The 24,414-nt window shown below is 49.8% G+C and overlaps 1 protein-coding gene across 3 annotated transcripts in view; it reads left to right on the top strand.

The window, feature by feature from the left end:
- The window catches only part of RARS1 (arginyl-tRNA synthetase 1), a 190,295-nt gene that overhangs the window by 25,051 nt on the left and 140,830 nt on the right, over positions 1–24,414 (top strand). For 2 of the 3 annotated variants that reach the window (XM_063928231.1, XM_063928232.1), the window contains exon 2: positions 8,309–8,443. In XM_063928231.1, the coding sequence (XP_063784301.1) occupies positions 8,309–8,443 (135 nt within the window). Of the gene's footprint in view, positions 1–8,308; positions 8,444–24,414 lie in introns of those variants that run through there. The other variant, XM_063928233.1, reaches the window with a different exon arrangement.

Genomic DNA, 24,414 nt, shown 5'->3' on the forward strand with positions numbered 1-24,414 from the left:
TAAAGGGTTATTGTTGAGCTATCTGTTGAGAGGCTCAGTTGTTATCATGCTGTTAACTGGGTATTGTATCACGAGTTATACGGTGTGATTGGTGTGGCTGGTATGAGTCTTACCCGGGATTCAAAATCCTTCCTTATTGTGTCAGCTCTTCCGGGCACAGTATCCTGGCTGAGGTCTGGAGGAGGGTCTTAGTGGGAGGAGCCAGTGCACACCAGTAGTCTAAAAGCTTTCTTTATAGTTGTGCCCAGTCTCCTGCGGAGCCGCTAATCCCCATGGTCCTTACGGAGTCCCCAGCATCCACTACGGACTATGAGAAATAGAATTACCGGTGAGTAAATTCTTATTTTTTTCATGTTGACATTATGTGGTATTGTGTGTAGAATTTTGAGGGAATTTTTTTTTTATTCCATTTTGGAATAAGGCTGTAACATAACAAAATGGAAAAAGCGAAGCGCTGTGAATACTTTCCAGATGCACTGTAATTGTAACACTTTGGTCGTTATTTATATGATTCTGTGCCCTTGCAGATTAAAATATATAGGGGACAAAAAGGTCCCTATAAATTCATACACTGGAGCTAAGGCCAGACTGCCCATCTGGAATTTCTGGCATATGAATAGAAGGGTCGATGGGCTGCCATCCCTGAATTTAGGCCACACCTTAACCATTCTGCCTGCCACTTCCAGGATGCCTTGTTCAGCTTTATGCTGAAGATAGTTCTTCATGACATTGGCTGTATGCTTGGGGTTGTTGACCTGCTGCAGAATAAATTTGGAGCCAATCAGACGCCTCCCTGGTGGTATTCCATGATGGATAATTGCCTGCCTGTATTTCTCAGCATTAATCCTGAGTAATCCTTAACTTCATTTGCTGAAATGCAGCCTCAAACTTGCAAGACTCCTGAAAGAAGAGTAGGTGGACCTCCCACATCCTACGTGCTTCCTAGTGAAACAGGCAGGTTGGCCAGCATAATCACAAGAGTCCTGGGTTGTCATTTTGGCCCCGTCCCCTCTTCATAAAACCTGCAAATCATGTCATTATGCTGTGAGGGGTCTAATGACCAGAAGCATCTGGCTCATCTACCAAGTTAAGTTACTTAGATGTTTTGGGGGTTCTCACGTTACCTGTCCACCCTCCCCCCTTCAAAAAAAATATTCTGTATATTGATCTGGTTGGTGACACAAGAATATTAGGGGTACTCAAACACCCACAGAGCTAGCTCCTACCTAATAAGTGTTTCACTACTAAATTACAACCAAACTAACAAATGCAATGTATTTTTGCCTCTCCTTCATAACAATAATGTTTCTCTATCGTCCTAGTGGATGCTGGGGTTCCTGAAAGGACCATGGGGAATAGCGGCTCCGCAGGAGACAGGGCACAAAAAGTAAAGCTTTTTCCGATCAGGTGGTGTGCACTGGCTCCTCCCCCTATGACCCTCCTCCAGACTCCAGTTAGATTTTTGTGCCCGGCCGAGAAGGGTGCAATCTAGGTGGCTCTCCTAAAGAGCTGCTTAGAGAAAGTTTAGCTAGGTTTTTTATTTTACAGTGATTCCTGCTGGCAACAGGATCACTGCAGCGAGGGACTGAGGGGAGAAGGAGTCAACTCACCTGCGTGCAGGATGGATTGGTTTCTTGGCTACTGGACATCAAGCTCCAGAGGGACGATCACAGGTACAGCCTGGATGGTCACCGGAGCCACGCCGCCGGCCCCCTTGCAGATGCTGAAATCAGAAGAGGTCCAGAATCGGCGGCTGAAGACTCCTGCAGTCTTCTAAAGGTAGCGCACAGCACTGCAGCTGTGCGCCATTTTCCTCTCAGCACACTTCACACGGCAGTCACTGAGGGTGCAGGGCGCTGGGAGGGGGGCGCCCTGGGAGGCAAATGAGTACCTATAAAGGCTAAAAATACCTCACATATAGCCCTAGAGGCTATATGGAGATATTTAACCCCTGCCTAATTTTTCTAAATAGCGGGAGACGAGCCCGCCGGAAAAGGGGCGGGGCCTATCTCCTCAGCACACGGCGCCATTTCCTCTCACAGCTCCGCTGGTCAGGACGGCTCCCAAGTCTCTCCCCTGCACTGCACTACAGAAACAGGGTAAAACAGAGAGGGGGGGGGCACATTTATGGCGATATTTTGATATAACAAAGCAGCTATAAGGGAGCACTTATTATAAGGCTATCCCTGATATATATATAGCGCTTTTGGTGTGTGCTGGCAAACTCTCCCTCTGTCTCCCCAAAGGGCTAGTGGGTCCTGTCTTCGTTAGGAGCATTCCCTGTGTGTCTGCTGTGTGTCGGTACGTGTGTGTCGACATGTATGAGGACGATATTGGTGTGGAGGCGGAGCAATTGCCAAATATGAGGATGTCACCCCCTAGGGAGTCGACACCAGAATGGATGCCTTTATTTATGGAACTACGGGATAGTGTCAACACGCTAAAGCAGTCGTTTGACGACATGAGACGGCCGGACAATCAATTAGTGCCTGTCCAGGCGACTCAAACACCGTCAGGGGCTGTGAAACGCCCTTTGCCTCAGTCGGTCGACACAGACCCAGACACAGGCGATGACTCCAGTGGTGACGGTGACGAATCAACCGTATTTTCCAGTAGGGCCACACGTTATATGATTTTGGCAATGAAGGAGGCGTTACATTTAGCTGATACTACAGGTACCACTAAACAGGGTATTATGTGGGGTATGAAAAAACTACCTATAGTTTTTCCTGAATCAGAAGAACTAAATGACGTGTGTAATGAAGCGTGGGTTGCCCCTGATAAAAAGCTGATAATTTCAAAGAAATTATTGGCATTATACCCTTTCCCGCCAGAGGTTAGGGAGCGCTGGGAAACACCTCCTAGGGTGGACAAGGCGCTAACACGCTTATCTAAACAAGTGGCGTTACCCTCTCCTGAGACGGCCGCACTTAAAGATCCATCAGATAGGAGGATGGAAAATATCCAAAAAAGTATATACACACATGCAGGTGTTATACTACGACCAGCTGTAGCGACTGCCTGGATGGGCAGTGCGGGGGTAGTTTGGTCAGAATCCCTGATTGAAAATATTGATACCCTGGACAGGGACAATATTTTACTGTCGTTAGAACAAATAAAGGATGCATTTCTTTATATGCGTGATGCACAGAGGGATATATGCACACTGGCATCACGGGTAAGTGCTATGTCCATTTCGGCCAGAAGAGCTTTATGGACGCGACAGTGGACAGGCGATGCGGATTCAAAACGGCATATGGAAGTTTTGCCGTATAAAGGGGAGGAGTTATTTGGAGTCGGTCTATCAGATTTGGTGGCCACGGCTACAGCCGGGAAATCCACCTTTCTACCTCAAGTCACTCCCCAACAGAAAAAGGCACCGACTTTTCAACCGCAGCCCTTTCGTTCCTTTAAAAATAAGAGAGCAAAGGGCTATTCATATCTGCCACGAGGCAAAGGTCGAGGGAAGAGACAGCAACACGCAGCTCCTTCCCAGGATCAGAAGCCCTCCCCGGCTTCTACAAAAGCCTCAGCATGACGCTGGGGCTTCTCAAGCGGACTCGGGGACCGTGGGGGGTCGTCTCAAAAATTACAGCGCGCAGTGGGCTCACTCGCAAGTAGATCCCTGGATCCTGCAGATAATATCTCAGGGATACAGGTTGGAATTAGAGACAGATCCACCTCGCCGTTTCCTGAAGTCTGCTTTACCAACGTCCCCCTCCGAAAGGGAGACGGTGTTGGAAGCCATTCACAAGCTGTACTCTCAGCAGGTGATAGTCAAGGTACCTCTTCTGCAACAAGGGAAGGGGTATTATTCCACTCTTTTTGTGGTACCGAAGCCGGATGGCTCGGTAAGGCCTATTCTAAATCTGAAGTCCTTGAACCTGTACATAAAGAAGTTCAAGTTCAAAATGGAGTTACTCAGAGCAGTGATAGCGAACCTGGAAGAGGGGGACTTTATGGTATCCTTGGACATCAAGGATGCGTATCTCCACGTTCCAATTTACCCCTCACACCAGGGGTACCTCAGGTTCGTTGTACAAAACTGTCACTATCAGTTTCAGACGCTGCCGTTCGGATTGTCCACGGCACCTCGGATCTTTACAAAGGTAATGGCCGAGATGATGATTCTTCTTCGAAGAAAAGGCGTATTAATTATCCCATACTTGGACGATCTCCTAATAAGGGCGAGGTCCAGAGAACAGCTAGAGATGGGATTAGCACTGTCTCAGGAAGTGCTAAAACAGCACGGGTGGATTCTGAATATTCCAAAATCCCAGTTAATGCCGACAACTCGTCTGCTGTTCCTAGGGATGATTCTGGACACGGTTCAGAAAAAGGTTTTTCTCCCGGAGGAAAAAGCCAAGGAGTTATCCGAGCTTGTCAGGAACCTCCTAAAACCAGGAAAGGTGTATGTACATCAATGCACAAGAGTCCTGGGAAAAATGGTGGCTTCTTACGAAGCAATTCCATTCGGCAGATTCCACGCAAGAATTTTCCAAAGGGATCTGTTGAACAAATGGTCAGGGTCGCATCTTCAGATGCACCTGCGGATAACCCTGTCTCCAAGGACAAGGGTGTCTCTTCTGTGGTGGTTGCAGAGTGCTCATCTATTGGAGGGCCGCAGATTCGGCATACAGGATTGGATCCTGGTGACCACGGACGCCAGCCTGAGAGGCTGGGGAGCAGTCACACAAGGAAGAAACTTCCAGGGAGTATGGACGAGCCTGGAAACGTCTCTTCACATAAACATTCTGGAACTAAGAGCAATATACAATGCTCTAAGCCAGGCAGAACCTCTGCTTCAGGGAAAACCGGTGTTGATCCAGTCGGACAACATCACGGCAGTCGCCCATGTGAACAGACAGGGCGGCACAAGAAGCAGGAGTGCAATGGCAGAAGCTGCAAGGATTCTTCGCTGGGCAGAGAATCATGTGATAGCACTGTCAGCAGTGTTCATCCCGGGAGTGGACAACTGGGAAGCAGACTTCCTCAGCAGACACGATCTTCACCCGGGAGAGTGGGGACTTCATCCAGAAGTCTTCCACATGCTGGTAACCCGTTGGGAAAGACCAATGGTGGACATGATGGCGTCTCGCCTCAACAAAAAACTGGACAGGTATTGCGCCAGGTCAAGAGATCCGCAGGCAATAGCTGTGGACGCGCTGGTAACGCCTTGGGTGTACCAGTCGGTGTATGTGTTTCCTCCTCTGCCTCTCATACCAAAAGTATTGAGAATTATACGGCAAAGAGGCGTAAGAACGATACTAGTGGTTCCGGATTGGCCAAGAAGGACTTGGTACCCGGAACTTCAAGAGATGATCACGGAAGATCCGTGGCCTCTACCTCTAAGGAGGGACTTGCTTCAGCAGGGTCCCTGTCTGTTTCAAGACTTACCGCGGCTGCGTTTGACGGCATGGCGGTTGAACGCCGGATCCTAAAGGAAAAAGGCATGCCGGAAGAAGTCATTCCTACTTTGATTAAAGCAAGGAAGGAAGTAACCGTGCAACATTATCACCGAATTTGGCGAAAATATGTTGCGTGGTGCGAAGATCGGAGTGCTCCGACGGAGGAATTTCAACTGGGTCGATTCCTACATTTCCTGCAATCAGGATTGTCAATGGGTCTCAAATTGGGATCTATTAAGGTTCAAATTTCGGCCCTGTCGATTTTCTTTCAAAAAGAATTGGCTTCAGTCCCTGAAGTCCAGACCTTTGTTAAGGGAGTGCTGCATATACAGCCTCCTGTGGTGCCTCCAGTGGCACCGTGGGATCTCAATGTGGTTTTGGATTTCCTAAAATCTCATTGGTTTGAACCACTAAAAAAGGTGGATTTGAAATATCTCACATGGAAAGTGACCATGCTTCTAGCCCTGGCTTCTGCCAGGAGAGTGTCAGAATTGGCAGCTTTATCTTACAAAAGCCCATATCTGATTTTCCATTCGGACAGGGCAGAACTGCGGACTCGTCCGCATTTTCTCCCTAAGGTGGTGTCAGCATTTCATCTGAACCAGCCTATTGTAGTGCCTGCGGCTACAAGTGACTTGGAGGACTCCAAGTTACTGGACGTTGTCAGAGCATTAAAAATATATATTGCAAGGACAGCTGGAGTCAGAAAATCTGACTCGTTGTTTATATTGTATGCACCCAACAAGATGGGTGCTCCGGCGTCTAAGCAGACGATTGCTCGTTGGATCTGTAGCACAATCCAACTTGCACATTCTGTGGCAGGCCTGCCACAGCCTAAATCTGTAAAGGCCCACTCCACAAGGAAGGTGGGCTCATCTTGGGCGGCTGCCCGAGGGGTCTCGGCATTACAACTTTGCCGAGCAGCTACGTGGTCAGGGGAGAACACGTTTGTAAAATTTTACAAATTTGATACTCTGGCTAAGGAGGACCTGGAGTTCTCTCATTCGGTGCTGCAGAGTCATCCGCACTCTCCCGCCCGTTTGGGAGCTTTGGTATAATCCCCATGGTCCTTTCAGGAACCCCAGCATCCACTAGGACGATAGAGAAAATAAGATTTTACTTACCGATAAATCTATTTCTCGGAGTCCGTAGTGGATGCTGGGCGCCCATCCCAAGTGCGGATTATCTGCATAAATTGTACATAGTTATTGTTAACTAATTCGGGTTATTGTTGAAGGAAGCCATCTTTCAGAGGCTCCGCTGTTATCATACTGTTAACTGGGTTTAGATCACAAGTTGTACGGTGTGATTGGTGTGGCTGGTATGAGTCTTACCCGGGATTCAAAATCCTCCCTTATTGTGTACGCTCGTCCGGGCACAGTACCTAACTGGAGTCTGGAGGAGGGTCATAGGGCGAGGAGCCAGTGCACACCACCTGATCGGAAAAAGCTTTACTTTTTGTGCCCTGTCTCCTGCGGAGCCGCTATTCCCCATGGTCCTTTCAGGAACCCCAGCATCCACTACGGACTCCGAGAAATAGATTTATCGGTAAGTAAAATCTTATTATTTGTATGCAGTTTTAGTGGTGACGTATCTAGTCTACATCTTCTACAGCAGTGTTTTTCAACCGCTGTGCCGCGGAACACTAGTGTGCCGCGTGCGGTTGTCAGATGTGCCGCTGCCTGTCGCCCGTCAGAGATGTCTGCCGCTCTGCTGCCCCTATTATTGCTACTGGGCTCGGGCAGCACACTGCTCTCTTCCGTGGCCCGGCCCATGACCTATGGTGACGTGGGGTGACTCATAGGTCACGCACGTCACGCCTACCCGTCTGCTCTCCTGCCCGCCAGCTCTCCTTCCCGCCTACCCTGGCCGCCAGCTCTCCTGCCCGCCTACCCCGGCCGCCAGCTCTCCTGCACGCCTGCCCCGGCCGTCAGCTCTCCTGCTCGCCGCACCTACCCATTCCCCTGCTCCGTGCTGAGCGAGAAACCTGAGGTTGGGGCCAATGTATTTTATTTATTTAATTGATTGCTGGGGAATTACTGGGGGGGGGGGGGGACACGACACAATGTGTGACATTACTTGGGGGGGGGGGCAGTGTGGTGGAACTACTGGGGGACAACACACACAATGTGTGACATTGCTGGGGGAACAGTGTGTGGTGGAATTACTGGGGGGGGACCCAGTGTGTGACATTACTGGGGGAACAGTGTGTGGTGGAATTACTGGGGGGGGCTACACAATGTGTGACATTACTGGGGGAACAGTGTGTGGTGGAATTACTGGGGGGGCTACACAATGTGTGACATTACTGTGGGTAGCAGTGTGTGGTGGAATTACTATTACTATATTTTATTACTGTGGAGGTGAATGAATTTTTTATTACAGTGGGGGCCAATGTGTCTGTTTTATTACTGCGGGAAATATCAGTATATTAGTTGAAAAAACTGACTGTGTGCCTTGGCAATTTTAAAATCTCATTTAGTGTGCCACGAGTTTAAAAAGGTTGAAAATCACTGTTCTACAGTTATCTTACTGCAAGTAAAGATCTCCACTAGTTTTGTGAGTCCTTTCACTCTTGCACAATCTAGATTACAAAAAAAAAAGCACATTTGTCAATGATTCACTCTAGTTCTAATCGGGTAAATGTTTCCTTATTGTAAGTAATGCAGAATCTGACAGTGTAGTACAATTATGGTCACATATTTCAATACACGTCCTTGTAGTGGTAGATCTTTGTCATTTGCTTATTCAGAATAGAGACAAAAATATGTGCATATCACTTTCAATGTGTGCTTTGATCCATTTACACACATACCACACACTCTTATACATTTTGATCTCTGTTTGATTTGCGTATTTGCTACACATGTGAAAATGTTTTATGTCTCTCACTTTACTAGGAAACCAAGATCAAGTCCCTGACTTCTGAGATAGAAATCCTGAGAAGCTTCCCATTTGTGGGTGACTCGCCCAGCTTAGAGGGACTTAGGGAAGAGAACTCCAAGTTGAAGTACCGCTTGAACATTCTGCGTAAGGTACTGTGTATGTTGTAAAATGTCCCTTTTTGGTGGAAGTTTAGGATTTGCTGACCATGGCGATCATGTTAATGCAATTATACATTTCTCTGATGTCTAGCAAGGCGCTGTCACTCCTCAGAGGTCATTCTCATGCATATTTGCATAGTCTTTTCTCTTAAGTCCGAGAGGATGCTGGGGACTTCAAAAGGACCATGGGGTATCGATGGGATCCGCAGGAGCTTGGGCACACTAAAAAGACTTTGGGTGTGAACTGGCTCCTCCCTCTATGCCCCTCCTCCAGACCTTAGACTTTGTGCCCAGGAGTGACTGGACACACACTAGGGGAGCTCTACTGAGTTTCTCTGGAAAAGACTTTTGTTAGGTTTTTTATTTTCAGGCAGACCTGCTGGCTACAGGCTCCCTGCTTCGTGGGACTGAGGGGAGAGAAGTGAGACCTACTTCTTCTTAGTTCAAGGGCTCTGCTTCTAAGGCTACTGGACACCATTAGCTCCAGAGGGTTCGATCACTTTGTTCGCTTAGCTGCTTGTTCCCGGAGCCGAGCCGTCACCCCCCTCACAGAAGCCAGAAGAAAGAAGCCGGGTGAGTATGAGAAGAACAGAAGACATCAGACGGCAGAAGACTTCAGTAACGGTAGGTACAGCGCAGCGGTAGCGCTGCGCTCCATGCTGCCACACACATCACCAACGGCACTCGCAGGGTGCAGGGCGCTGGGGGGGGGGGAGCGCCCTGGGCAGCATGTTACTGGGGTCATTTGAGGCTGGCAAAAGGGCATATTCGGTGCACGGGCACCGTATTTCATACCCCCGCCAGGATAAAAAAGTTTGAATTTGAGCGGGACTGAAGCACGCCGGGAAGGGGCGGGGCTTAGCCGCACAGCTCACCAGCGCCATTTTCTTCTCTCCACAGCCGCTGCAGAGAAGAAAAATTGGTGCTTTTTTATCATTTAGGGCAGCGCTATCTTCATATATTATTGTTGTGTGATATATGGGCGCTGGGGTGTGAGCTGGCATACTCCCTCTGTGTTTCTCTCTCCGGGCTTCCCTGTGGGTCTGTTTTGGCCAGTGTGAGTGCGGGTGTGTCGGTACTACGTGTTGGCATGTCTGAGGCTGAGTGTTCCTCCCAGGAGGAAGGTACTGGGGGTGCAGAAAGTTAGTCAGATATGGCTCTGTCGGCACAGCCGACGGCAGATTGGGTTGCTATGTTAAGTACAATTAATGCAAATGTGGCCTTATTGTCTAAGAGGCTGGATAAATCTGATTCTCAGACACAAGCATGGAGGAAATCCATGGAGGATGCTTTGGCTCAGGTACAGACCCCTTCAGGGTCACAAAAACGTTTGTTTACTCAGATGGTAGATACGGGTACCGACACAGACTCTGATTCCGATGTCGATTTCACTGAGGCTACTTTGCATCCAAGGGTAGTTAAGAGTATTCAGTAAATGATTGTGGCTATTAAAGAGGTTTTACATATCTCTGACGAACCTGCTGTGCAGGACACAAGGATTTGCTTATTTAAAGGGAAAAAACCTGAGGTGAAGTTTCCCTCCTCTCATGAAATGAATGCTCTTTGTGAAAAGGATTGGGAGTCGCCGGACAAGAGGTGGCAGATTCCCAAGAGAATTTTCATGGCGTATCCTTTCCCCTCTGATGACAGGGAAAAATGGGAGTTGTCTCCAAATGTCGACAAGGCTTTATCCCGACTGTCCAAGAAGGTGGCGCTTCCGTCCCCTGACACGGCTGCTCTCAAGGATCCAGCGGATCGCAAGCTGGAGACGACATTGAAGGCCATTTTCGTTAATACTGGTGCATTGCTCAGACCTGCGGTGGCGTCGGTATGGGTGAGTAGTGCTATTACTAAGTGGGCTGAGAATTTGGATTCTGATATGGATACCCTTGATAGGGATAACATTCATTTGACTCTTGGTTATATCAAGGACGCTGCAGATCACCTAAAGGAGGCGGCGAGGGATGTTGGCCTCTTGGGATCAAGAGCCAATGCCATGGCGGTCTCGGCCAGGAGGGCGCTGTGGACTCATCAATGGAATGCTGATGCCGACTCCAAGAAGAATATGGAAGTTCTCCCTTTTAAAGGTAGTGTCTTGTTCGGTGACGGCCTTGCTGACCTGGTGTCTACTGCTATTGCGGGTAAGTCATCTTTCCTTCCTTATGTCCCCACACAACAGAAAAAGGCACCCCATCATCAGATGCAGTCCTTTCGGACTAATAGATACAAACAAGGAAAGGGTTCGTCCTTCCTCGCTTCAAAGGGTAGAGGAAGGGGAAAGAGGTCACCTGCCGTGTCAGGCTCCCAGGACCAGAAGTCCCCCCCCGCCTCTACCAAATCCACCGCATGACGCTGGGGCTCCCCTGCGGGAGTCTGTACCGGTCTGGGGCCGTCTCCGATTCTTCAGTCAGGTCTGGTTTCAATCGGCCCTGGATCCTTGGGTCTTAGACATAGTGTCCCAAGGGTACAAACTGGAGTTTCAGGAGATGCCCCCCCACCGCTTTTTCAAAACGGCCTTGCCAGTTTCTCTTCCAGAAAGAGAAGTGGTAAATGCTGCAATACAAAAGCTGTGTCAACAGAGGGTCGTTGTGCCGGTTCCCCCATCCCAACGGGGGGAAGGGTTCTATTCGAGCCTCTTTGTCGTACCGAAGCCGGACGGCTCAGTCTGACCGATTCTGAACCTGAAATCTCTCAATCCATACTAGAAAATTTTCAAGTTCAAAATGGAGTCTCTTCGAGCGGTGATCTCCAGCCTCGAAGGGGGGGATTTTATGGCGTCAGTCGACGTAAAGGATGCTTACTTTCACATTCCGATATACCCTCCTCATCAGGCCTTCCTGAGGTTTGCGGTGCAGGATTGTCATTACCAATTTCAGGCGTTGCCGTTTGGGCTTTCCATGGCCCCGATGGTTTTCACCAAGGTAATGGCGGAAATTATGGTTCTCCTTCGCAAGCAAGGTGTCACAATTATCCCGTACTTGGACGATCTCCTGATAAAGGCGAGGTCAATGGAACAGTTGTCCAGAAGTGTGGATCTCTCCCTGTCGGTTCTGCGACTTCACGGTTGGATTCTAAATTTTCCAAAGTCTCAGTTGATCCCGTCCACTCGGCTTCCCTTCCTGGGCATGATCCTGGACACGGGGCTACAGAGAGTGTTTCTTCCGGAGGACAAAGTTGTGGAAATCCAGACCATGGTCAGGGACCTGCTGAGGCCGACAATTGTGTTGATTCATCAATGCAGGCGGGTGCTAGGGAAGATGGTTGCGGCTTACGAAGCCATTCCGTTTGGCAGGTTTCATGCCCGGGTGTTTCAGTGGGATCTGCTGAACAAATGGTCCGGGTCTCGCCTGCACATGCACCGGAAAATAAGTCTATCTTCCAGGACCAGGATTTCTCTCCTGTGGTGGCTGCAAGGCTTTCACCTTCTAGAGCAGAGGTTCTCAAACTCGGTCCTCGGGAGCCCACACAGTGCATGTTTTGCAGGTAACCCAGCAGGTGCACAGGTGTATTAATTACTCACTGACACATTTTAAAAGGTCCACAGGTGGAGCTAATTATTTCACTCGCGATTCTGTGAGGAGACCTGCAAAACATGCACTGTGTGGGCCCCGAGGACCGAGTTTGAGAACCTCTGTTCTAGAGGGACGCCGATTCGGAATCCAGGACTGGGTCCTGCTGACCACAGATGCAAGTCTCCGAGGCTGGGGCGCGGTCACGCAAGGAAGAAATTTCCAGGGAAAGTGGTAAAGCCAGGAATCTTGTTTCCACATAAATGTTCTCGAGTTAAGAGCCATTTACAACGGATTACTGCAAGCGAAGAACCTTCTTCAGGGTCTCCCTGTCCTGATCCAGTCGGACAACATAACACCGGTGGCGTACGTAAACCGCCAAGGCGGAACAAGGAGTAGGGCGGCAATGGCGGAGGCCACAAGAATCCTTCACTGGGCGGAACAGCACGTGAGCGCTCTGTCGGCAGTCTTCCTTCCGGACGTGGACAACTGGGAAGCAGACTTCCTCAGCAGACACGATCTCCATCCGGGAGAGTGGGCTCTTCATCAAGAGGTATTTGCAGATGTGACAAGGCGTTGGGGAATTCCTCTGATAGACATGATGGCGTCTCGCCTCAACAAGAAGCTACCGAGGTATTGTTCCAGGTCAAGGGACCCCCAAGCAAGTGCAGTGGACGCCCTGGTAACTCCGTGGGCGTTTCAGTCGGTGTATGTGTTCCCTCAGCTTCCTCTCATTCCAAAGGTGCTGAGGATCGTACGACGAACGAGGGTTCAGGCAATACTCGTCGTTCCAGATTGGCCACGGAGGGCCTGGTATCCGGATCTTCAGGAATTACTAGTAGAAGATCTTTGGCCGCTTCCTCTAAGAGAAGACCTGTTACTGCAGGGGCCCTGCGTGTTTCCGGACTTACCACGGCTGCGTTTGACGGCCAAATCCTAGCTCGGAAAGGTATTCAGGGGAGGTCATCCCCACTCTCCTTAAAGCTAGGAAGGAGGTTACGGCGAAACATTATCACCGCATTTGGAGAAAGTATGTGTCGTGGTGTGAAACCAAAGCAGCTCCTGCGGAGGTGTTTCACTTGGGTCGTTTCTTACACTTTTTGCAGGCAGGCGTGGATGCAGGCCTGAAATTGGGTTCCAGCAAGGTGCAGATTTCGGCTTTATCTATTTTCTTTCAAAAGGAATTGGCCGTCCTTCCTGAGGTTCAGACTTTCGTGAAGGGAGTGCTGCATATCCATCCTCCATTTGTGCCACCTGTGGCACCGTGGGATCTTGAAGTGGTGTTGCGGTTTCTTATGTCTCATTGGTTTGAACCTTTGCATAAGGTTGAGTTAAAGTTTCTCACTTGGAAAGTGGTCATGCTTTTGGCTCTGGCGTCTGCCAGACGATTGTCCGAGTTGGCGGCTTTGTCTCATAAGAGCCCATATTTGATTTTTCATTCAGATAGAGCGGAATTGAGAACTCGTCAACAATTTCTGCCGAAGGTGGTTTCTTCGTTTCACATAAACCAACCTATTGTGGTACCTGTGGCTACGGAGGCTGTGGCGGTCCCTAAATCTCTTGACGTTGTAAGAGCTTTGAAGATTTATGTCGCCAGAACGGCTCTTACTAGGAAGACAGAGGCTCTGTTTGTCCTGTATGCTTCCAACAAGATTGGAAATCCTGCTTCTAAGCAAACTATTGCGCGCTGGATTTGTAATACGATTCGGCAAGCTCATTCTTCGGCTGGGCTACCGTAGCCGAAGTGAGTAATGGTCCATTCTACAAGGAAGGTGGACTCCTCTTGGGCGGCTGCAAGAGGGGTCTCGGCACTTCAACTTTGCCGAGCGGCTACGTGGTCGGGTTCAAACACTTTTGCTAAGTTCTACAAGTTTGATACCCTGATGGGCTGATGAGGACCTCATGTTTGCTCAGTCGGTGCTGCAGAGTCGTCCGCACTCTCCCGCCCGGTCTGGAGCTTTGGTATAGACCCCATGGTCCTTTTGGAGTCCCCAGCATCCTCTAGGACGTAAGAGAAAATAGGATTTTAATACCTACCGGTAAATCCTTTTCTCCTAGTCCGTAGAGGATGCTGGGCGCCCATCCCAGTGCGGACTGTTCTTTGCAGTTGTATTGTTACTGGTTAGTTTTTGGTTACACGTGGGCTGTGTATCAGTTATCTTCAGCTCGTTGCTGTTGTTCGTTCATACTGTTATCTGGTTTACTGCTATTCCGGTTGTTTGTGGTGTGGGCTGGTATGTTTCTTGCCCTTAGTTTAACAAAAATCCTTTCCTCGAAATGTCCGTCTCTCCTGGGCACAGTTCCTATAACTGAGGTCTGGGGGAGGGGCATAGAGGGAGGGGCCATTTCACACCCAGTCAGTCTTTTTAGTGTGCCCAAGCTCCTGCGGATCCTGTCTATACCCCATGGTCCTTTTGGAGTCCCCAGCATCCTCTACGGACTAGGAGAAAAGGATTTACCGGTAGGTATTAAAATCCTATTTTTCATTTGGTGTATAAGGTGTAGCCACTAGGGGCCCTTTTCTTCTTTCATATAAATGCAAACCTAAGTTCTTTTAAGCCAGTCTAGACTTTATAATGATTTCTACAGTGCAGGAGTTTTCTCTGACGATCATACATGGATACAGGAGAATTACCTACACAGTGGTCATATCATTTCTCTGACGTCCTAAGTGGATGCTGGGACTCCGTAAGGACCATGGGGAATAGCGGCTCCGCAGGAGACTGGGCACAACTAAAAGAAAGCTTTAGACTAACTGGTGTGCACTGGCTCCTCCCACTATGACCCTCCTCCAGACTTCAGTTAGAATCTTGTGCCTGGCTGAGCTGGATGCACACTAGGGGCTCTCCTGAGCTCCTAGAAAGAAAGTATATTTTAGGTTTTTTATTTTACAGTGAGATCTGCTGGCAACAGACTCACTGCAGCGAGGGACTATGGGGAGAAGAAGCGAACCTACCTGACTGGAGATAGTTTGGGCTTCTTAGGCTACTGGACACCATTAGCTCCAGAGGGATCGAGCACAGGACCCGACCTCGATCGTTCGGTCCCGGAGCCGCGCCGCCGTCCCCCTTACAGAGCCAGAAGCAAGAAGTGGTCCGGAAAATCGGCGGCAGAAGACCTCGGTCTTCAACAAGGTAGCGCACAGCACTGCAGCTGTGCGCCATTGCTCCTCATGCACACCTCACACTCCGGTCACTGATGGGTGCAGGGCGCTGGGGGGGGGGGGGGGGGCGCCCTGAGCAGCAATATAAACACCTTGGCTGGCAAATCATCACAATATATAGTCCCAGGGCTATATATGTGATAAATTACCCCTGCCAGAATTCCTGAAAAAAGCGGGAGAAAAGTCAGCCGAAAAAGGGGCGGGGCTAACTCCCTCAGCACACTGGCACCATTTTTCCCTCACAGCTCAGCTGGAAGGATCGCTCCCTGGCTCTCCCCTGCAGTATCAAGCTACAAAGGGTAAAAAATAGAGGGGGAGCACTAAATTTAGGCGCAGTATAACTTTTATAGCAGCTATAAGGGGAAATAATTCAGTTAATCCCTGTATTATTATAGCACTCTGGTGTGTGCTGGCATACTCTCTCTCTGTATTATTATAGCACTCTGGTGTGTGCTGGCATACTCTCTCTCTGTCTCCCCAAAGGGCTTTGTGGGGTCCTGTCCTCTGTCAGAGCATTCCCGGTGTGTGTGCGGTGTGTCGGTACGGCTGTGGCGACATGTTTGATGAGGAGGCTTATGTGGAGGCGGAGCAGATGCCTATAAATGTGATGTCACCCCCTGCGGGGCCGACACCTGAGTGGATGGTTATGTGGAAGGAATTATGTGACAGTGTCGACTCCTTACATAAAAGGTTTGACGACATACCGAATATGGGACAGCCGGCTTCTCAGCCTGTGCCTGCCCAGGCGTCTCAAAAGCCATCAGGGGCTCTAAAACGCCCGCTACCTCAGATGGCAGACACAGATGTCGACACGGATACTGACTCCAGTGTCGACGACGATGAGACTAATGTAACTTCCAATAGGGCCACACGTTACATGATTGAGGCTATGAAAAATGTGTTGCACATTACTCCAGGTACCACAAAAAAGGGTATTATGTTTGGAGAGAAAAAACTACCAGTAGTTTTTCCTCCATCTGAGGAGTTAAATGAAGTGTGTGAAGAAGCGTGGGCTTCCCCCGATAAGAAACTAGTAATTTCTAAAAGGTTACTAATGACGTACCCTTTCCCGCCAGAGGATAGGTCACGTTGGGAAACATCCCCTAGGGTGGATAAAGCGCTCACACGCTTGTCAAAGAAGGTGGCACTACCGTCTCCGGATACGGCCGCCCTAAAGGAACCTGCTGATAGAAAGCAGGAGGCTATCCTGAAGTCTGTATATACACACACAGGTGTTATACTGAGACCAGCTATTGCTTCAGCATGGATGTGCAGTGCTGCAGCTGCGTGGTCAGATTCCCTGTCGGAAAATATTGATACCCTAGACAGGGACACTATATTGCTAACCGTAGAGCATATTTCTCTGACGTCCTAGTGGATGCTGGGAACTCCGAAAGGACCATGGGGAATAGCGGCTCCGCAGGAGACTGGGCACAACTAAAGAAAGCTTTTAGGTCACCTGGTGTGCACTGGCTCCTCCCACTATGACCCTCCTCCAAGCCTCAGTTAGATTTTGTGCCCGGCCGAGGTTGGATGCACACTAGGGGCTCTCCTGAGCTTCTAAAAAGAAAGTATATAATTAGGTTTTATATTTTACAGTGAGACCTGCTGGCAACAGGCTCACTGCAGCGAGGGACTAAGGGGAGAAGAAGCGAACCTACCTGCTTGCAGCTAGCTTGGGCTTCTTAGGCTACTGGACACCATTAGCTCCAGAGGGATCGACCGCATGGAACTGGCCTTGGTGTTCGGTCCCGGAGCCGCGCCGCCGTCCCCCTTACAGAGCCAGAAGCATGAAGAGGTCCGGAAAATCGGCGGCAGAAGACATCAGTCTTCACCAAGGTAGCGCACAGCACTGCAGCTGTGCGCCATTGCTCCTCATACACACTTCACACTCCGGTCACTGAGGGTGCAGGGCGCTAGGGGGGGGCGCCCTGAGCAGCAATAAAAACACCTTGGCTGGCAAATATACCACAATATATAGCCCCAGAGGCTATATATGTGATAATTACCCCTGCCAGAATCCATAAAAAAGCGGGAGAATAGTCCGCGAAAAAGGGGCGGAGCTATCTCCTTCAGCACACTGGCGCCATTTCTCCCTCACAGCTCCGCTGGAAGGAAGCTCCCTGGCTCTCCCCTGCAGTCTACACTACAGAAAAGGGTAAAAAGAGAGGGGGGGCACTAAATTTAGGCGCAGTATATATAACAGCAGCTATAGGGGACATAATTCAGTTAGTCCCTGCATTATATAGCGCTCTGGTGTGTGCTGGCATACTCTCACTCTGTCTCCCCAAAGGGCTTTGGTGGGTCCTGTCCTCTGTTAGAGCATTCCCTGTGTGTGTGCGGTGTGTCGGTACGGCTGTGTCGACATGTTTGATGAGGATAATGATGTGGAGGCGGAGCAGATGCCTATAGAAGGGATGTCACCCCCTGCGGGGCAGACACCTGAGTGGATGGACTTATGGAAGGAATTGCGTGCACGTGTCGACTCCTTACACAAAAAATTTGACGACATGCCAAATGCGGGACAGCCGGCTTCTTAGCTCGTGCCTGTCCAGGCGTCTCAAAGGCCATTGGGGGCTCTAAAACGCCCGCTACCTCAGATGGCAGACGCGGATGTCGACACGGATACTGACACCAGTGTCGACGACGATGAGTCTAGTCTAATGTCCACTAAGGCCATTCGTTGCATGATTGAAGCAATGAAAGAGGTGTTACAAAATTCTGATATAAACCCAGGTACCACTAAAAAGGGTATTATGTTTGGGGAGAAAAAACTACCCGTAGTTTTTCCCCCATCAGAAGAATTAAATGAAGTGTGTGAAGAAGCGTGGGCTTTCCCTGATAAAAGATTGGTAATCTCTAAGAAGTTACTAATGGCGTTCCCTTTCCCGCCAGAGGATAGGTCAAGTTGGGAGACACCCCCTAGGGTGGATAAAGCGCTCACACGTTTGTCTAAAAAGGTGGCACTACCGTCTCCGGATACGGCCGCCCTCAAGGAACCTGCTGATAGAAAGCAGGAGGCGATCCTGAAGTCTGTATATACACACTCAGGCATTATACTTAGACCAGCTATTGCATCAGCATGGATGTGCAGTGCTGCCGCTGCGTGGTCAGATTCCCTGTCAGAAAATATTGACACCCTAGACAGGGACACTATTCTGCTAACCATAGAGCATATAAAAGACTCAGTCTTATACATGAGAGATGCACAGAGGGAGATCTGCCGGCTGGCATCTAAAATAATTGCATTGTCCATTTCTGCTAGGAGAGGCTTATGGACTCGCCAGTGGACAGGGGATGCAGATTCAAAAAGGCACATGGAAGTTTTGCCTTATAAGGGTGAGGAGTTATTTGGGGATGGTCTCTCGGACCTAGTTTCCACAGCAACTGCTGGGAAGTCAGCATTTTTACCCCATGTTCCCTCACAGCCTAAAAAGGCGCCGTTTTATCAGGTACAGTCCTTTCGGACTCAGAAAAACAGGCGTGGAAAAGGCGGGTCCTTTCTGTCCAGAGGCAGAGGTAGGGGAAAAAGGCTGCAACAAACAGCAGGTTCCCAGGAGCTAAAGTCCTCCCCCGCTTCTTCCAAGTCCGCCGCATGACGGTGGGGCTCCACAGGCGGAGCCAGGTACGGTGGGGGGCCGCCTCAAAAATTTCAGCAATCAGTGGGCTCGCTCACAGGTGGATCCCTGGATCCTGCAAATAGTATCTCAAGGGTACAAACTGGAATTCGAGGCGTCTCCACCCCACCGGTTCCTAAAATCTGCCTTGCCGATTACTCCTTCAGACAGGGAGGCTGTGCTAGCGGCAATTCACAAGCTGTATTCCCAGCAGGTGATAATCAAGGTGCCCCTACTTCAACAAGGACGGGGTTACTATTCCACACTGTTTGTGGTACCGAAACCGGACGGTTCGGTGAGACCCATTTTAAATTTAAAATCCTTGAACACATACATAAAAAAATTCAAGTTCAAGATGGAATCGCTCAGGGCGGTTATTGCAAGCCTGGACGAGGGGGATTACATGGTATCCCTGGACATCAAGGATGCTTACCTGCATGTACCCATTTACTATCCTCACCAGGAGTACCTCAGATTTGTGGTACATGATTGCCATTACCAATTCCAGACGCTGCCGTTTGGACTCTCCACGGCACCGAGGGTGTTTACCAAGGTAATGGCGGAAATGATGATACTCCTTCGAAGAAAGGGAGTTTTTAATTATCCCGTACTTGGACTATCTCCTAATAAAGGCGAGGTCCCAGGAGCAGTTGTTGGTGGGAGTAGCACTATCTCAGGAGGTGCTACACCAGCACGGTTGGATTCTGAATATTCCAAAATCACAGCTGGTTCCGACGACACGTCTACTGTTCCTGGATATGATTCTGGATACAGTCCAGAAAATAGTGTTTCTCCCGGAGGAGAAAGCCAAGGAGCTGTCATCTCTAGTCAGAGACCTCCTGAAACCAAAACAGGTATCGGTGCATCACTGCACGCGGGTCCTGGGAAAGATGGTGGCTTCTTACGAAGCAATTCCTTTCGGCAGGTTCCATGCCAGAATCTTTCAGTGGGACCTGTTGGACCAATGGTCCGGATCGCATCTTCAGATGCATCGCCTAATAACCCTGTCTCCAAGAACCAGGGTGTCTCTGCTGTGGTGGCTGCAGAGTGCTCATCTTCTAGAGCAGGGGTGTCAAACACAAGGCCCGCGGGCCAAATCCGGCCCGCCAGACCTCGTCTGATGGCCCGCGGTGCCGCCGCCAGCCTTGCAGCCTCCCCTTTTTTTTTTCAATGAATTTACTCCGTGCCTGCATGGAGTTAATTCATTTTAAAAATGGCTCAAGTTAAAAAAAAATAAAAAAAATTTACTTACCTTCCGGGACCTGGCCCGACTTCTTCCTGCCCCGCACTGCTCCCTGGGTGTCGGACGTGACGTCATCACGTGACGTCCGCCCGACATCTCCAGGGATCAGAGGAGCGCGCGGACGCCGCGGAGAGGAGCAAGAAGAAAGAAGTAAAAGAAAGAAAGAAGTAAAAGGTAAGTAAAGTAAATGGAGGGGGCAGATGGCTGGGCACTATAAAAGGGGGCAGATGGCTGGGCACTATAAAAGGGGGCAGATGGCTGGGCACTATAAAAGGGGGCACATGGCTGGGCACTATAAAAGGGGGCAGATGGCTGGGCACTATAAAAGGGGGCAGATGGCTGGGCACTATAAAAGGGGGCAGATGGCTGGGCACTATAAAAGGGGGCACATGGCTGGGCACTATAAAAGGGGGCACATGGCTGGGCACTATAAAAGGGGGCACATGGCTGGGCACTATAAAAGGGGGCAGATGGCTGGGCACTATAAAAGGGGGCAGATGGCTGGGCACTATAAAAGGGGGCACATGGCTTACTTACATTATTACAAAAAACAGTAATAATTGAATGCAGTGACATTAATTTATGATAATAAAGAGTGGACACATAGACCTACAGATACAACCGGCCCTTTGATGGGGACCAAACTGCTGATGCGGCCCCCGATGAATTTGAGTTTGACACCCCTGTTCTAGAGGGCCGCAGATTCGGCATACAGGACTGGGTCCTGGTGACCACGGATGCCAGCCTTCGAGGCTGGGGGGCAGTCACACAGGGAAGAAACTTCCAAGGACTATGGTCGAGTCAGGAGACTTCCCTACACATAAATATTCTGGAACTGAGGGCCATTTACAATGCCCTAAGTCAGGCAAAATCCCTGCTTCTACACCAGCCGGTACTGATCCAGTCGGACAACATCACGGCAGTCGCCCATGTAAATCGACAGGGCGCCACAAGAAGCAGGATGGCAATGGCAGAAGCCACAAGGATTCTCCGATGCGCGGAAAATCACGTACTAGCACTGTCAGCAGTGTTCATTCCGGGAGTGGACAACTGGGAAGCAGAATGGCCTCTGCCGCTCAGACAGGACCTGCTGCAGCAGGTGACCTGTCTGTTCCAAGACTTACCGCGGCTGCGTTTGACGGCATGGCGGTTGAACGCCGGATCCTGAAGGAAAAGGGCATTCCGGAGGAAGTCATTCCTACGCTGATTAAAGCCAGGAAAGATGTAATTGCAAAGCATTATCACCACATATGGCGGAAATATGTTGCTTGGTGTGAGGCCAAAAAGGCCCCAACAGAGGAATTTCAACTAGGTCGATTTCTGCATTTCCTACAAGCTGGAGTGACTATGGGCCTGAAATTAGGCTCCATTAAGGTACATATCTCGGCTCTGTCGATTTTCTTCCAGAAAGAACTAGCTTCACTACCTGAAGTTCAGACGTTTGTGAAAGGAGTGCTGCATATTCAGCCCCCGTTTGTGCCTCCAGTGGCACCTTGGGATCTCAACGTGGTGTTGGATTTCCTAAAGTCACATTGGTTTGAGCCACTTAAAACCGTGGAATTGAAGTATCTCACGTGGAAAGTGGTCATGTTGTTGGCCTTGGCTTCGGCCAGGCAGGCGTGTGTCAGAATTGGCGGCTTTGTCATGTAAAAGCCCTTATCTGATTTTCCATATGGATAGGGCGGAATTGAGGACTCGTCCCCAGTTTCTCCCTAAGGTGGTATCAGCTTTTCACTTGAACCAACCTATTGTGGTGCCTGCGGCTACTAGGGACTTGGAGGATTCCAAGTTACTGGACGTAGTCAGGGCCTTGAAAATGTATGTTTCCAGGACGGCTAGAGTCAGGAAAACTGACTCGCTATTTATCCTGTATGCACCCAACAAGCTGGGTGCACCTGCTTCAAAGCAGACTATTGCTCGCTGGATTTGTAGCACAATTCAGCTGGCGCATTCTGCGGCTGGACTGCCGCATCCTAAATCAGTAAAAGCCCATTCCACAAGGAAGGTGGGCTCATCTTGGGCGGCTGCCCGAGGGGTCTCGGCTTTACAACTTTGCCGAGCTGCTACTTGGTCAGGGGCAAACACGTTTGCAAATTTCTACAAATTTGATACCCTGGCTGAGGAGGACCTTGAGTTCTCTCATTCGGTGCTGCAGAGTCATCCGCACTCTCCCGCCCGTTTGGGAGCTTTGGTATAATCCCCATGGTCCTTTCGGAGTTCCCAGCATCCACTAGGACGTCAGAGAAAATAAGATTTTACTCACCGGTAAATCTATTTCTCGTAGTCCGTAGTGGATGCTGGGCGCCCATCCCAAGTGCGGATTGTCTGCAATACTTGTACATAGTTATTGTTAACTAAAGGGTTATTGTTGAGCCATCTGTTGAGAGGCTCAGTTGTTTCATACTGTTAAACTGGGTATAGTATCACGAGTTATACGGTGTGATTGGTGTGGCTGGTAAGAGTCTTACCCGGGATTCAAAATCCTTCCTTATTATGTCAGCTCGTCCGGGCACAGTGTCCTAACTGAGGCTTGGAGGAGGGTCATAGTGGGAGGAGCCAGTGCACACCAGGTGACCTAAAAGCTTTCTTTAGTTGTGCCCAGTCTCCTGCGGAGCCGCTATTCCCCATGGTCCTTTCGGAGTTCCCAGCATCCACTACGGACTACGAGAAATAGATTTACCGGTGAGTAAAATCTTATTTAAAGACGCAGTCTTATACATGAGAGATGCACAGAGGGATATTTGCCGGTTGGCATCTAAAATAAGTGCAATGTCCATTTCTGCCAGGAGAGGGTTATGGACTCGGCAGTGGACAGGTGATGCAGACTCTAAAAGGCACATGGACGTTTTGCCTTATAAAGGTGAGGAGTTGTTCGGGGATGGTCTCTCGGACCTAGTTTCCACAGCAACAGCTGGGAAGTCTGCATTTTTACCCCATGTTCCCTCACAGCCAAAGAAAGCACCGTATTATCAGGTACAGTCCTTTCAGCCCAATAAGGGCAAGCGGGTTAGAGGCGCGTCCTTTCTGCCCAGAGGTAGAGGGAAAAAGCTGCAGCATACAGCCAGTTCCCAGGAGCAAAAGTCCTCCCCCGCTTCCTCTAAGTCCACCGCATGACGCTGGGGCTCCACAGGCGGAGCCAGGTACGGTGGGGGCCCGTCTCAAAAAATTCAGCGATCAGTGGGCTCGCTCACGGGTGGATCCCTGGATCTTTCAAGTAGTATCTCAGGGGTACAAGCTGGAATTCGAGACGTCTCCCCCCCGCCGTTTCCTCAAATCTGCCTTGCCAACAACTCCCTCAGGCAGGGAGGCAGTGATAGAGGCAATTCACAAGCTGTATTCCCAGCAGGTGATAGTAAAGGTGCCCCTACTTCAACAAGGACGGGGTTACTATTCCACAATGTTTGTGGTACCGAAACCGGACGGTTCGGTGAGACCCATTTTAAATTTGAAATCCTTGAACACATGTATAAAAAATTCAAGTTCAAGATGGAATCGCTCAGGGCGGTTATTGCAAGCCTGGACGAGGGGGATTACATGGTATCACTGAACATCAAGGATGCTTACCTGCATGTCCCCATTTACCATCCTCACCAGGAGTACCTCAGATTTGTGGTACAGGATTGTCATTACCAATTCCAGACGTTGCCGTTCGGTCTCTCCACGGCTCCGAGGGTCTTTACCAAGGTAATGGCCGAAATGATGATACTCCTTCGAAAGAAGGGAGTTTTAATTATCCCGTACTTGGACGATCTCCTGATAAAGGCGAGGTCCAGGGAGCAGTTGTTAGTCGGGGTAGCACTATCTCGGGAGGTGCTACAACAGCACGGCTGGATTCTAAATATTCCAAAGTCACAGCTGGTCCCTACGACACGTCTACTGTTCCTGGGGATGGTTCTGGACACAGAACAGAAAAAAGTGTTTCTCCCGGAGGAGAAGGCCAAGGAGCTGTCATCTCTAGTCAGAGGCCTCCTAAAACCAAAACAGGTGTCGGTGCATCACTGCACGCGGATCCTGGGAAAGATGGTAGCTTCCTACGAAGCAATTCCATTCGGCAGGTTCCATGCAAGAACCTTTCAGTGGGACCTGTTGGACAAGTGGTCCGGATCGCTTCTTCAGATGCATCGGCTGATAACCCTGTCTCCAAGGACCAGGGTGTCTCTGCTGTGGTCGCTGCAAAGTGCTCATCTTCAAGAGGGCCGCAGATTCGGCATACAGGACTGGGTCCTGGTGACCACGGATGCCAGCCTTTGAGGCTGGGGGGCAGTCACACAGGGAAGAAACTTCCAAGGACTATGGTCAAGTCAGGAGACTTCCCTACACATAAATATTCTGGAACTGAGGGCCATTTACAATGCCCTAAGTCAGGCAAAACCCCTGCTTCAAAACCAGCCGGTACTGATCCAGTCGGACAACATCACGGCGGTCACCCA

Source organism: Pseudophryne corroboree, chromosome 6 (assembly GCF_028390025.1).
Source record: "Pseudophryne corroboree isolate aPseCor3 chromosome 6, aPseCor3.hap2, whole genome shotgun sequence".
Lineage (NCBI taxonomy): Eukaryota > Metazoa > Chordata > Amphibia > Anura > Myobatrachidae > Pseudophryne > Pseudophryne corroboree.